Genomic DNA, 14,225 nt, shown 5'->3' on the forward strand with positions numbered 1-14,225 from the left:
CCTGCCTCTGTTTAAGGGTTAAACCTCATGGGCTCATTCAGACTTCCTTGGGGGGATTTTGTAGAGTGGGGAGTATTTGACATGAGAATGCCTTGGCGAGACATTTTAGCATTTATCCTTTTTGATTCTCCTGCTTTCAAAAAGTCACTGAAGTTGGTGAAATTTGAAATGCAGCTAGATGTTGAAGTTACCTCCTGCAAGAGGCTCCAATTAGTAGTTCCTAGCAAGTGCTGCAGCTATAGTGCCTAATATGACTGTGTCTGGCCTTGTGAGAGGGTGACTGAGGGAGTGAGTAAGGAGTGGGGCATTGGAAGGAGAGGCCGAGGCCTGGCTGCTCTCCTGCCTTCTGGCTTCAGTCTTAGCCATGCTCTGCCACTGGCAGACTTGAAAAGAAAATTATGCAGATATCTGTCAAGAGTGATGAAGGTATTACTGTTCAGGCCTAACTCAGGCCAAGAAGAGTAGACATAGTCTTGTCCAGCCCTGGTTTTTCTGTGATTGCAGTTTTTAGGCACTGCTTATAGAATGCTTTTGCACATTAGATCATACACAAAAAGCATCTCGTAGGACTGACTCTTCCTAAATCCTGCCACCCAGGCCTTGCTTTTATCTTGTTAAGCCCCACGATGTAAACCTGTGCAGAAAGCACACCTCTGTGAGGCCTTGGGTCCTCTGGATGCCCTTTTGCTTCTCTATCCTCACAGAAACTCCAGATTTGCCACCAAATATGCTATGAGAACAGAGATGCTGACTTCAAAAATTTTTACTGTCCTATTAGAGATGTGAAATCCATGGGCATGCTTGTGAATTGGTCTTGTGGTACAAATCCTTCAACTTGAGTGGAAGCTGAATGCATCTGTTTCATAATTGAGATGAACCCTAATTGTGCATTTTCTGTCAGTTTCCCATGGAAGATACTGCTACAATTCGAATTGTATTACTGAGTGGCAGGACAGTTCTGTGCCCTTAACCATGAATGGCTGTTTGAAACAGGCAGATTGTTTACAAGATGCTTCCTGAAGGGAAGCTAAATTTATGCTTAGGAAGTTCTCTGATAAGATTAGCAATTTTTTTATCTTCTAAGTGGGGCTTACAATCTTTTTTTAATTGTGTTGTTTATTTAACTTTTAAAATATTGCAAAAAATATGTTTAGTTTTAGTTTGTTATTTATATTTTAAGCTGTGGGTTATGTAAACACTTAATCATTCTACTAAAGGAAAATGTGCTCCTGTGAGTTTTGGTCAGGGCTGAGTCTTGATTTCACGTACCCCTTCTAAAAAACTTGGAAACTGAAGAAGAGTGCTTGAAGACTGAAATCTGATGTGCTTTGTCAGACTCTGTATTCAAATTCTAGCTAAAACAGTATTGTGAAAACAGTGAGCCATTGGCAAACTCCCCTGGCTGTGTAAGCAGGTCGGCATATACTCCTGTACTGAAGTGATGGCTGCTTGCACTCCCTGCCTTTGAAAGGCCTCAGAGCAGATGCAAGAATCTGCAAGCAGGGTTAGGGCCAAGCTGCTGGACTTTAAACATCATTTCTCATATCTGATACAAACACAGCTTCAATTTTTTGGCTTAATTTGGAAAAATGTGTAAATTTCTGTACTGAAGGTGTGACTTGTGTGTCCTAATTTATGTATTCTGCTCTCAAACACATGTTTTAGTAATAACTTCTGTTTTTTAGGTTAGTGGATGACAGATGCGTGGTTCAGCCGGACGCGGGTGACCTTGCCAACCCACCCAAGAAGTTCAGAGGTCAGTAAATGAGGATCATTGTTTTTTTAATTAAAGCACATTCTAACTTTCTGGGCAAAGATGTACCTTCCCAGAAGTCCTGATGAACATGTTGCTTAAGTTTCTAGCTGGAATGTGAAAGGCCAGTTTAGAGAAAAAAATGCCAAGTTGTCAAAGGCACTGGGGCAGATGGAGAACATAGGGAAAAGGACTAACCTGCTTATGGTCAAATAACTGATTATTCTGTCTGCCTGCTGGGTGCAGATCCCTTACTTTGGGAGCAGCTCCTTGTTCCAGCTCTGCTCTCACTGTAGATGGAAAATAACCTCATGAGGTTTATGACTATTAGAGCTGCTGATGTACTTATTTTTTTAGAAGATAACCCAACATTTTAAGGATTACCCCCAAATATTTTGTCAGCTTTTTATTTTTCTTTTGCTTTTAACTAGGCCTCATTTTTCTCAGCTTTTTTAGACACGAGCTTGTAAATGCAGATAATTCATTCCACTTTTTTACTTGATGGAAAAAATAACAAAGCACGGACAACATGCAGTTTTTACTTTTTGAATGCCAAAAATACTCTTGTGGTATTAGAAGTTGTGTTTATGCTTGGGGGAGGAAATACAACCTTTCAGGGACTTGTCTGTACTTAATTTAAGTGATAAGATCTAGCTGCACCAAAACAGAGCCTTACTGATCCAGACCTCTGTTGGCTTAAATAGACTTTGTTTCACACCTGTTACAAGGACAGTTTTGACTTTCTTGGTTTATAGCAAGTGAAATAAATTTATTGTCCCAGGCTATTGCTGATTGTGTCAATTTCAAGAGGTAGCACATAGTTGTTGAACCTCATTTCATGTCTAGTATTTATTATACTGTAGATGTATATGCTATTGTTGCAAAAACAATTGCATTTAAAATATTGATGCACTGAAGCTCTTCTTTCATAGAGTATTCAAGGTGCATTTTCCATCATATATTCAGGAAATGTCACCAGCTAGTTCCAGTTCCAGCTCTGAGATTCAGCGCATCTGCAGATCTTGGAAACTGGAAATTGAAAACATGAGAACGTGTACTTAGAAACCAACAGAAATATATTTCAGTCACTCATGCAATATCATAGAATAACTTTACAGCAGAAATGGCATGTTGTTCTCCAATGTGACTTTTAAGCTACCTAGCTGTGATTTCATCTTGTCACTGTGTTTAATTCACAGCTTGAATCCTGCGTGAATTTCAGATGGGGATTCTTCGGATAGCAGTTCTTTTGTTTCACCACCTTGATTTATTCCAAAGTAGAACATATACAGGTTTCTAGATGAGACAGGAGTAATTGGAAGAGATTTGCATGTGATAGTGCAATTGCAGAGTATGTTGAAATGCTTACAATTGAAAGGATGAACAGAGGCTAAAAGGACAACCTTAAATTTTTCATTGTCTAACTTCAGAGTGCTTGAATTTTTTTACATAGGTAGAGTTTTTCTGTTGTAGTTCTGTTTCCTAGCTTGAAAGGACAAAGAAGGAAAAAGATGATAATGTTCTGTGTTGGGTTTTTCCAAAAAAACATGATTTCAGCATCAAGAAGGTCTGGGCAGGGTTTTTGAGTTCTCAGCACTAATGGCATGCCACTAATGGTGATTGTAGTATGCATATGTGTGTACAGGTCAGATATCAGAATGGGATGAGATACAGAAAATCTACAGTGGTTTTCTAATGTTAGGGGATTGCAAAGACTGTAATCCTGAGTTCCATCCCAACTACTCAGTGGAGAATGTTTTCTGGTAGTTGTAGGCAGTTTTGGCTCTGTTCCTGTAGCAACCTCTTTCTGTTGCTTTTGTAATACATTCCCTTGTCTCTGACTTCCGTTATTCTTTCTTCTGCCCAGTATCCTAGCTTTCATTTCTTCTAGCTCAGCTTTCCACTTCTCAGGACCTCCCTCTTCCCTTTTGCTGTGTGCTCCAAATCTTGTTACTAGCTGCTTCTGTCCTCCCCCTCATTGCTGCCTCTTAACTATCTTTGGCTTCAGCAGCCTCTCTTTGAGTCACTCCTTTCCACTATAGGACATGCCCATACTTGACAATTTTGAACTGTTGGCAGTGATAGCGTGCAATGCCTTCAGGAGTAGCAAAATTAGTGCAAAAGTGAGTTTTGTTGTCTTAATAGATGCAACCCACCATGCTATAACATCATGGCTGTATGGGCCCCATTAAGCATCTAGTAACATTTTCATGCACGACAAGTGGAAGATATAAGAAGGTCTGCAACAACGGTAGAAATGTAGCTGGTTGTTTTGTAAGTCAAATCCTGGTGAACCTGATTTTGGCTTAGAACACAATAGAAACTTGATGCCTAATTGGAATTTAGTGTTGCACTCCAATACTTTTGCTCTGCCCAAGCTTGGGATAGATGACACTCAGCAGTGAGGATGACATATCTGCAACAGCCTAGATTGGATAGGAGCCCTGAGATGGTAGCATGTGATGAGCATGTACAGACCTCCCAAGAGTATGACCAAATATGACCTGAGAATATGAACAACCAATGCTCTTTAACATCTTCATCACTGACATAGTGGGATTCACTACACCATCAGCAAGTTTGCAAATGACACTAATTTGTGGGGTGCAGTTGGAACAGTCGAGGGATGAAATGCCATTCAGAGAGACCTAGACAGGCTTGAGCAGTTGGCTCCGATGAACATCTTGAGGTTCAAGAAATTGAAGTGCAAGGCCTTGCATCTGAGTTATGGCAATCCCCACTATGAGTACGAGCTAGAGGATGTAAGGATGGAGCACAGCCCTGCCAAAAAGAACTTGGGGATTTAGTGGGTGGTAAACTTGACATGAGCCAGCAATGTGCCCTTGCATCCCAGAAAGCCACCTGTATCCTGGGCTGCATCAGAAGTGTGGCCAGCACGAGAGAGAGGTGATCCTGCCCCTCTACTCTGTGCTGATGAGGCATCACCTGGAGTACTGTGTGCAGATGTGGAGCCCTCAGTGCAGGAGAGACTGAGGGCCAACTGACCTGTTGGAGCATGTCCAGGGTGGGGGCCGCAAAAAATGATGCAAGGGGTGGAACACCTCCCTTGGGAGGACAGGCTGAGAGAGCTGGGGCTGTTCAGCCCTGGGAAGAGAAGACTCTGAGGGGACCTGAGAATGGCCTTTTGGTGTCTGAAGGGAAGAAATAAGAAGGGGATAGGCTCTTCAGAAGGGTCTGTTGTGATAGTACGAGGGGAAATGGTTTCAAAATAAAAGAGAAGGAAAAAGTTTTTTACAGTGAGGGTAGTGAAGCAGTGGAACAGGTTGCCCAGAGAGATGGTGAAAGCCCCGTTCCCGGGATCTTTTGAGGTCAGGCTCATCAAGCTGTAGGTATCCCTGTTCATTGTAGAGGAGTTGGACTAGATGACCTTTAAAAGTCCTTTCCAACTCTCTGATTCTGTGATTCTATGTCAGAGTATCTTAACAATTAAATATGAAGCATGGCCAGGACAAAAATTTTTCTGAGAACTTTGAACACTGTAGTGCTTAGCTGTTTGTATTATGAGGGAAGCCAAAAGCACATCTCTGCCACAGTTTGTTAAATTTCTTAGTTCTGCTCAAAAGCACTGAGGCAAAAGAGCTGCTAAAAGTCATCCATATAGCCAAGACATGTAAGAAAAATATATGTTTTTCTCCCTAAGAATCTCCTGGCAAGTGGGATTCAATTAAAATCTCAAAATTTGTAAAACAAACAAGAAGTTCTTTAAACAGGTTCTTGACATGAAAAGATGATTTAGGCATGAATGATTAGACATACACAACTAAAAATAGTGCCTAGCAGGAAGAGTAGGGCCTCTTTAGTAACAAGAACTGCTGTCTGCATGGTTTACAGTGTTTCTATCACTCACAACTGAAACTGGTGTTGATGTAAGGTTAGAGCATGACCTACGAACGAATCAGAGGAGTGTGAGAAAGGCATGTTTCTAACAAGATTTAGATTCCAAGGACCAGCTTTGAAAATGACCATTAGAGGACTGTTTGCTCTTTTTTTGGTAATATTTTAATAATTCCACCTCCTTTCTCTGCCCTCCTCCTAGGAAAAAAACAAACCAAAAAACAAGTCGTGTTTTCTATCTACTTGTACCCTTCCTGTGGGGTTCACTCAGAGATCAAATGTAGGTACTGAGCTGTTGGCTCGAACTGAAAACCAGTGTAAAGAGATGTCTCAAAATAGCAGTTTCATTTTTGTTATGTGTTTACTTTCCTTTTTGTTTTTTGAGTGGGTGGTAGCTATTCTAGTCGTTCTAGAACATCCTACAAAACAGTATTGTTGAACTGAGGAAAGCTGTGGTTCCTTTTCATTTTGTGTCCATACACAGAAGCTGTGTTTCAGATTTCCCCTTCAGTCACGCTGTAGTGAGCCTGGAGTTGCTCTTTGTTCATCAGCGTGCACATCCAGATTTCCATCACTGTGAAAGAGGGCAGAATTGGTCCCACATGTGTTTCCTGAAGTATGCTGAAAAAAATAAACATTTACTGTTTTGTGGTTAAATTTAAGGGAATGATGAAGCCAGGTGCTTCTTGTCCTAATACTGAAATGTCCTAAATGAAATTAATGAGCTAAAGGCATATGTTAATTTCTCTAGTTCTCCAGATCACTGAAGTCTTCCATGATGGATAACAGCTGAATTTCTGGCACTTAAAAAAAGAAAAAAATAAAAGGGAGGGAAGAAGAAAAATGACTGATATTGTTCTAAGCCATTTTTTACACAGTGTCAATAAATATTTAAGAGACATGATAAGAGTTATTTTCCTTTTCAGACTTTCTGAGTGTAGCTGCTTTTTGGTCAGGGTGTGCTACGTTATGTGTTTGTTCTACCCACTGTTGCTTTATTCAAAGCACTAATATAGAAAGAGATCCTGTGCATTTTTGCAGGCTCAGACATGTGGGCAGACGTAGATATCAGAGGAGGCAGTCTGTCTGCTTTGTGAGTAGGTTACTGCACTGACCTCTAGGAGGACAGCACTTTGTTTGGATCTACTGTGTGCACTGGAAGATTGCTTTGTAATCTTCTATATCACAGTTTTCTTTTTTCCTGTTCATTTAAACTACAGCTTCTTCAGGGCAGGCATAGCTTTTTTTTTTTTTTTCCTTTTTTTTTATTCCCTGTTGTGTAGGTCCCGAAGCTTGAATACATCATTCTACTATTACTCTCATAAAAGTAACTATAAAAGATCAGGAAAAAATAAAAACAGATGAACTGGTTTTAATATACCTGGAATCTTAAAAAGAAAGAAAGAAAAAAAGGCAAATCTTATCTTGGAACAAAGAGTATCATTTTTTTTTTTTGTCTCTAAATTGCAGAGAATGTAATGCCAGTAATACAGATTGTAGCAGTTACTGGAAATTCAGCTACTAAGTGCTAGGCTGGAACTCAGGAGAACTAGGTTGTGCAGCATGGCTGCAGGTTTAGCTGTGTGGCTGAGGCTAAGTAGGACTTGTTTTATGTTTTCATTTCTTTAAGAAATAGCATTGGGAAAAATCCACCTATGCCGATGATTTTTGACAGTAGTGAGGGAATGAGTAGGTTCCACTGTATTTAAAAATGACATGCAAGGCTGTTATATTCAGCAGGGTCACTTACTCATTCATAGTGTTTCCTGTGTGACCTGGCCCTAGCTTGTGGGCTAGGCCTCAGAGAGTGCTTGACAGTCTGTGACAGTTAACTGTGGAGGGCTGATAATTTAACATCTTTGACATCTGTAAATCATAATTTGTGTCAGGGAAGAGTTTCATGTTATAATGCATGTGCAAACTTCTATGTTCTTGTTAATCTCATCGTGAGATCCTGATCGCTAATTAATAGTTTCCCCTCCTTTCCTCTGGAATATGAAATAAAAATTAACAACATTTGCTAAGGAAAACGTATTTCAAGTCTAGCTTCTAGAGTAGTAGTTGATAGGACCATGCAAGGCTGGGCATCTTTTATCACTTTAAAAGAAGTCAAATTTGGATGAATAATTTCAGTTGGAGTTTCTCAAACCTTAGTTTCAAATCTATAGGGCTGTCATGGACCCCAAAATCCTGAAAGTCTCAAGTTATCAAATTTCATAAAATACAGTTTGTTGCCAATTAGCAATTGAACAGACACTTAAAGAAGCACCCTTTGGCTCTCTTTTTGCCCAGTCTTTTGGATGGCAGAGTGTGTGGGGACACTGATTTCTTCTGTCTGTGCTGCCTCAGGACCAGCTCTCCTCTCATGAGCTCAGATGGAGCTGCAGGGCCTATAGGTGGAGGCCATGCCTGGGAGGAGGGCCTACCATGGCAATAGCCAGGCCAGGATCAAGGGCCTGTACCAGTGTCCATGAGTTCTCTGTGCCACCTCCATCTGTCTGTCTTTGTTAAAATTATATACGTTCTGTTTTGTTTGGTAGCGTGAAGATGAGCATCATTAAAGACAGTAGGCTGTGCTGGGACCTCACTGAACCAAATGCTGTGGGACTACGTTCTTGTTGGTGACAACATGCTCTTACTATTACGTTGTTCTGGCTGGGACTATGGGGAATATATGAGAATATATTCTTCAGTTATCTTACTTATATTGTCATTGAGTGTTAGAATTGTGACAGGAAGTGAAGCAAAAGTAATCAAAGTGCCTGCAGTGGGCATAAAGCAGTGTGGTGGCAGCCCGCATGGCAGGGGCACCCAGGGGGCAGAAGAGGGTCTGCAGGCCCATGCTCTGTGCTGGACGGTGAAAACATCTGCTTTCACATGCCATATAACAGAGCTGCAACAAGGTTGGTTTTTGATGAGCTGTCAGAGCCTTGCAAGGGATGCTGCTGCTGTGAGGCAGCCGGGAGCTGCTGACGCTCAGCTGTGGTCAGCTGAGCGCTGAGGAGGCAAAGGTGGAGTTCACTTTCTATGACATTGTTTTTGCTGCTAGTTTTTTTTTTTTTTTTTTAATCAATCTTAGAGAAGACACATGCAGAACTGAATGCTGTTAGCCTCTGTGATAGCTTGCAGCTGGATGCCTGTGTAATCTATTGCGTTAGCTATGCCAGAAGGAGCAGGATAGTGAGATGTATGACATACACAAAGTGAAACAGCTTTTTCAAGGTTTCAAAAGCCATGTGTGTTCAGACAATAAATCTGTAAAGTTGTGCTGCAGCAAAGAGTACTAACAAAGCAGGAGGGAGTCCAGCACATGGCAAGATCCCAGCTACTCAGGAGTTGCTGAGAGGTTTCTCAGAATGGGAGTGGTTGACTCAAGATACTCTGTTTATGGTAACATTACTATCAAACTGTTCTCAGACTGTGTTTGAACATTGTCACATCCAGGCCATTTCTATAAAAGAAAATCATCCAAAGCATACTTACAAATGAAGGAAATGTCTTTCAACATTACTCGTATTTCTTTTATTCTTCTACAGACTGCCTTTTCAAGGTGTGTCCTATGAACCGATATTCAGCCCAGAAGCAGTACTGGAAAGCCAAACAAGCCAAACAGGGAAATCACACAGAAGCTGCACTGCTGAAGAAACTTCAAGTAAGAGGCATCGTATTTGCAATCTTATCTCAATCTTCAGGCTGTAGTGAAACAATAGAATGAAAAAGAACAATTTACTTTTGAACAATCATGATAAGTATTATGCCACTGTAGCAACCTTAGAACTGTAGAATTATAGAGTGGTTTGGATTGGAAGGAACCTTTAAGATCATCTAGTTCCAACCCCTCTGCTGTAGGCAGGGTCACCTCCCTTTAGAGTAGGTTGCTCAAAGCTCTATCCAGCTTGTCCTTGAATGCCTCCAGGGAGGGAGGATCCACAACCTCTCTGGGCAATTTGACCCAACCTTATATGGTAATTTCTTAGCTCTCCTATTTCCTGACTGGCATTTATTGCCCTTGCCCCATTTTTCATTTTGCTTTAGGCTGTAGTTAAGTTGAGCTGGGGGTTGTGCCTTTCTGCTATCCAACTTCTGAAAGCCATACTTGCTTATAAAGTACAAATACGAAGTTAATAGAGTCAAGAGTGAACCTTGGTTTTAAATTATGTGATTATTTTAGAACTCCTTTCCAGGACCTGTGCAGAGAGGTGGACAAAGTGGTGCCTCGCATGCTTTAAACTGGAAATTACTCAGAGATGCAATTTGTGCAGATTGAATACCCCTGGAAAAGAGCTAGCCTGATGTTAAAATTGGATGCATAAGACTAAGTGAAATGCAGTGTTGTCAAACATGGTGGCTACAGTTTAACATTTAGTAGAGAAGCTGTCCATGCTTCCTGTTAAAAACAGCAGTGAAGGTACAAGATAGGTGGCTAGAGCTTGCTATGTAACAATTAGAGTAAGAAGCTAAAATTAGTTCTGTGGCTGTGTTTGACCCTTAGTCTCACAGTATGTGACCAAGTAGTGTTTTATTATATATTAAGTCAGTGTATTTGTATGTAATTAAGAGATGAGCAAAAAAAAAAAAAAGGTGACCAGAAGAAGGTAGCCATAGGCCCTTCTTTTTGCTCTTCTGGGATTAAATAAAGCACATGGAGTTATCTTCCTTGTGTGAAACATTTTAAAATAGTGTGCTGGGTGTGTTAGCATTAATTTCAGATGTGATCCATAAATTGAGAATGAATTTCTATTTTAGTTAATAAAAATCTGAATTATTTCACTTGATTGTTGTCCAGAAAATCATACTGCAGGAAGAGACAGATGCTAATTTTTTCAGTGCAGAAATGGAAGCAATTTTAATATTGTGTCATTTTTTTTTTTTGCACTGTCTGTTCCGGAAGCTGTATCCAGATGTTAAATTCAAAAATTTAAGGAAATAATCATTCTTTTGCAGCATGCAGCAGAACTGGAACAAAAGCAGAATGAAAGCGAGAACAGAAAGCTGTTGGGCGAAATTGTAAAGTATAGTAATGTCATACAGGTAAAACTATAGAAATACATCCACCTTCTCTCAGTGCTGAAAGAGTTGTTTCATTTCAAGGATATGGTGAAAACGAAACTAAGCACTGTAATCTGGGTTGTCAATAGTCAGATAACCAGGACTTGGTAAAGTTTACAATAATGTGCTTTTCTGTCTAATTTTAAAGACTGCTAGAAGTACTTTACATTTGTGTTTAAATAATGTACCATTACATACATTTTATGGGTATTTTTTGTTGTTGTTGCAGTCTGGAATCTGAATGTCAATACGTATGTTATATGTTCAAGATTTATTTCAAAATCATACTTCAGAGGCGCTTTGCAGATCCATTTAAATCACTGAAGTCATTTGTACTTTATGATATATCAATGAGACAGAGATGTGTTCTTAAATGTAGTACAACTTCCCTGATGAAGTTCCTGAAGATAACACCATTATTGACCCTTGCCCTGTCTGTGTAGTACATGCTGTAAAAAAGATGATGGATATAATTATCTAATTTGATATATAGTATTTTTTTTCCTAACCTGCAGTATACTTACTTCAGTAACTCTCTTATAGTTCTATTTTGTCTTTGCTTATGTATCTTATAAAAACTCACTATAGTGTGAAATCCCTTGCCTGGTCTTTGACTGAGGGAGAAAATGCAAAATCTATACTAATTTTTAAACTTACTTATTTACAGCTACTACACATAAAAAGTAACAAGTACCTCACAGTCAATAAGAGATTACCAGCTCTGCTAGAGAAGAATGCTATGCGAGTGTCTCTGGATGCTGCAGGGAACGAGGGATCCTGGTTTTATATTCAGCCATTCTGGAAACTAAGGAGTGAAGGTGACAATGTACGTGGAAATACTGAATGTGTAAGAGAGGAGAAAGCAAAACACTCCTCAAAGATATGTGATTTCTTTGCTACTGGCATAAAGTGTTCAGAAAAACAAAACAAAACAAAACTGTACTTTAAACTGTTAGCATCAAATCATATGGTCAGGAATCTGAAATGCAGCCGTATTCATCTGAATGTCTTCTTGTTGCATTGGGACATTTTGCCAAGACAATTTATTATATGCTGGTTTACATTAGAAAAAAGGTATTTTTTATTTTATTTTTATTTTTTAAGAGTCCTTATTGTCTATTTAAACACAAATACTAGACAGTATTCTGTGGAAAAGTCAGTAGAGAATGTCTCTTGAAAACACACCCATTCCTTTAAATCCCTTCTCAACACAAGAGTGGCTTCTGTGAATGATACTGGGTTTGACAGTCTGGTGAGTATATTTTGGGTAAATATTAGTGGGATAGTGCATATTGGTAAGAGGAGGAATACATAGGAGAGCTCTTTGCTGTAGATCTGAGATCTGTACCTTGAGGCCATAACTCCATTCTTCGTTCAGTCAGCTGTGGCCTAAGTGCCCAATGTGGAAAATTCAGATCCACCTCTGAGAAGGTCACATAATAGACTTGTATGGTTCTATTTTATGGGCCTGACTGGACATGTTTGTCCGCTCTCCCTTGGGAAAGAGCCCTTACAGGCTTTTTTCACAGAAGGTTGATTGCAGTTCCTTTTGGCAGTATGTTGTGGGGATGAAAGGATTGTATTCTGATCATTGATCATGATCAGAAGCCACTACAGTCACAGTCTTTCTCTGTTATATATTCCAGATAAGAGGAGTGGGCACGAGCAATTCTGTGGGGTGTCTCAGGAGAGGAACAGCTATTTACATGGGTTGATAATGATAGGACAAGGGGGAATGGTTTTAAACTTAAGACAGGTGATTTAGGTTAGCTGTTAGGAGGAAGTTTTTCACTCAGAGGGTGGTGATGCACTGGCCAGAGAGGTTGTGGATGCCTCATCTCTGGGGACATTCAGGGCAAGGCTGAATGTGGCTCTGGGCAGCCTGGTCTAGTGCTTGGTGACCCTGTCCATGGCAGGGACGTTGAAACTAGATGATCTTTGAGGTCCTTTTCAACCCAGGCCGTTCTATGATCTCTACATGGTTTTTCAGTTGGGCGACAGAAGTATTGTGGATCAAACCTTAAGCTGATATTCCTTTCCTTCTTAAAAAGAAAAAAGTGACTTACTGTTTTAAGGTTTTTGGCTTAATTTCTTAGAATAACATTAATTCAGTATCTTCTTGATTTGTTGTGTCTGGAAAATAAATGTGTGAAATGCAAAGTTGTCATGAGCCCTTACACTTAAAACAGAATGCTCTTAAGCTTTAATAATCAGTTTAATCACAGTTTTTCATGTGATTTGACACAGTTGTGGGCACACGAGAAATGTGAGGATTTGAAGTAGTTTTGGTTGTCTGAAAACTGAGTATATCACTGCAGCGATCACTGTGGCAGCACACTCCAGAGGTGGATCTTTGCAGATCTCTTTCCTGCTGTTTCCTGTGGGTATTTGTCAAGTTTTGCACTAAAAATGTTGTGTGGGAAACTGTCAGGTTTCCTCATACGTTAATGGTCTGTTTTGGACCTGTCTGCTGCATGTTTTCTGTCACTGGAATTGTTCTCTTTCTTAGCTGTGAGCTCTCCATTGTACTTTACAGAGGGAAGTCTCGAGACACAGGTTTTTCCTCCTTCTAGACATAAATAGATGTTGATAATTTTCTTTACAAAATTTGGGTGCTAAACACCAGACCTTTGGTAGCTTCCTCAAAATGGTTTGACATGTTTCCTCCTTTTCAACAGACACAGCTACCAACAGCAGCTGCTGTTAAGAGAGGCAGAAGTAGCAAGTGATGTGGGAGATCCTTTGTTTGTCTGTCACAGAGCGAGAGAGGCTCGACTCTTGCAGCAACTCCTTCTCACTCAGCTGCTCACAGAGCACCCCATGCCACATAAGCTGGGGCCACTTTATACCCCAATGCTTTATCTTTTAAAATATGTAGATTATTTGCTTTATAATTTTCTTCTTCTGATCTCTTAGTGTTTGAAGTTAGGTTAATATATGAGGTCCTCTCTCTGTTTAGAAACTTCTTTGTTTCTTTTGCTTTTTTTTTTTTCCTGTTTTCAGCTTCTGTGCTATAAAAAGGAAATTCCATAAGAAAATAAATTTTAGCAAGTCTTTACAGAATCTGTGTCTAGAATGGTGTAAGCAAATATTGCTGCTTGTGTGAGTGCTACTGTGTGAGATTATGCAGGCGGAGAAGGTTCGAATATATACTAAAAGAAAAGAAGGTCATTTTTAGGGGGGAAGTTATGATATAGGAAGTTGTGTGTAGTCAAGTTTTCTGGTAAGTCATTGTGGTTATTTAGCTTTGTGCAGTATTTTAAAAATAATTTTTCTGAAGCGGTTTTAGCTTAGCTTCAAAAGCAACTGATACATTATGTAAATAATGAAAAAATATTGCAGAAGTTTTACAGTAATTGGCATAACACTGCAATATTTTTTGCATCTCAGCTCTCCTTCAATAGCAGATTTGACTGATTAAGGCCAGAGCTGTTTCCAGTTATACTGAAAAGCAAGATTTGCACTGATAGCAGGATTATCTCTGTGTGGATTACGTTTTTGGTTGTCTGCCATTGTTAGTTGCTTATAAACTTGATAGTGCAGAATGCTGAGGAAGGTGGTCTTGAAC

General features: G+C 39.8%; 1 protein-coding gene across 1 annotated transcript in view; it reads left to right on the forward strand.

Moving 5' to 3' along the window:
• ITPR2 (inositol 1,4,5-trisphosphate receptor type 2) overlaps positions 1-14,225 on the forward strand; it is a 255,879-nt gene that overhangs the window by 27,240 nt on the left and 214,414 nt on the right. Inside the window, exons 2-5 of the mRNA XM_065742442.1 lie at positions 1,686-1,756; positions 9,145-9,260; positions 10,553-10,639; positions 11,325-11,483. Of these exons, the coding sequence (XP_065598514.1) occupies positions 1,686-1,756; positions 9,145-9,260; positions 10,553-10,639; positions 11,325-11,483 (433 nt within the window). The remainder of the gene's footprint in view (positions 1-1,685; positions 1,757-9,144; positions 9,261-10,552; positions 10,640-11,324; positions 11,484-14,225) is intronic.

This window comes from Cyrtonyx montezumae, unplaced genomic scaffold (assembly GCF_038088225.1).
Source record: "Cyrtonyx montezumae isolate F1298 unplaced genomic scaffold, pur_monq_1.0 scaffold_3, whole genome shotgun sequence".
Classification (NCBI taxonomy): domain Eukaryota; kingdom Metazoa; phylum Chordata; class Aves; order Galliformes; family Odontophoridae; genus Cyrtonyx; species Cyrtonyx montezumae.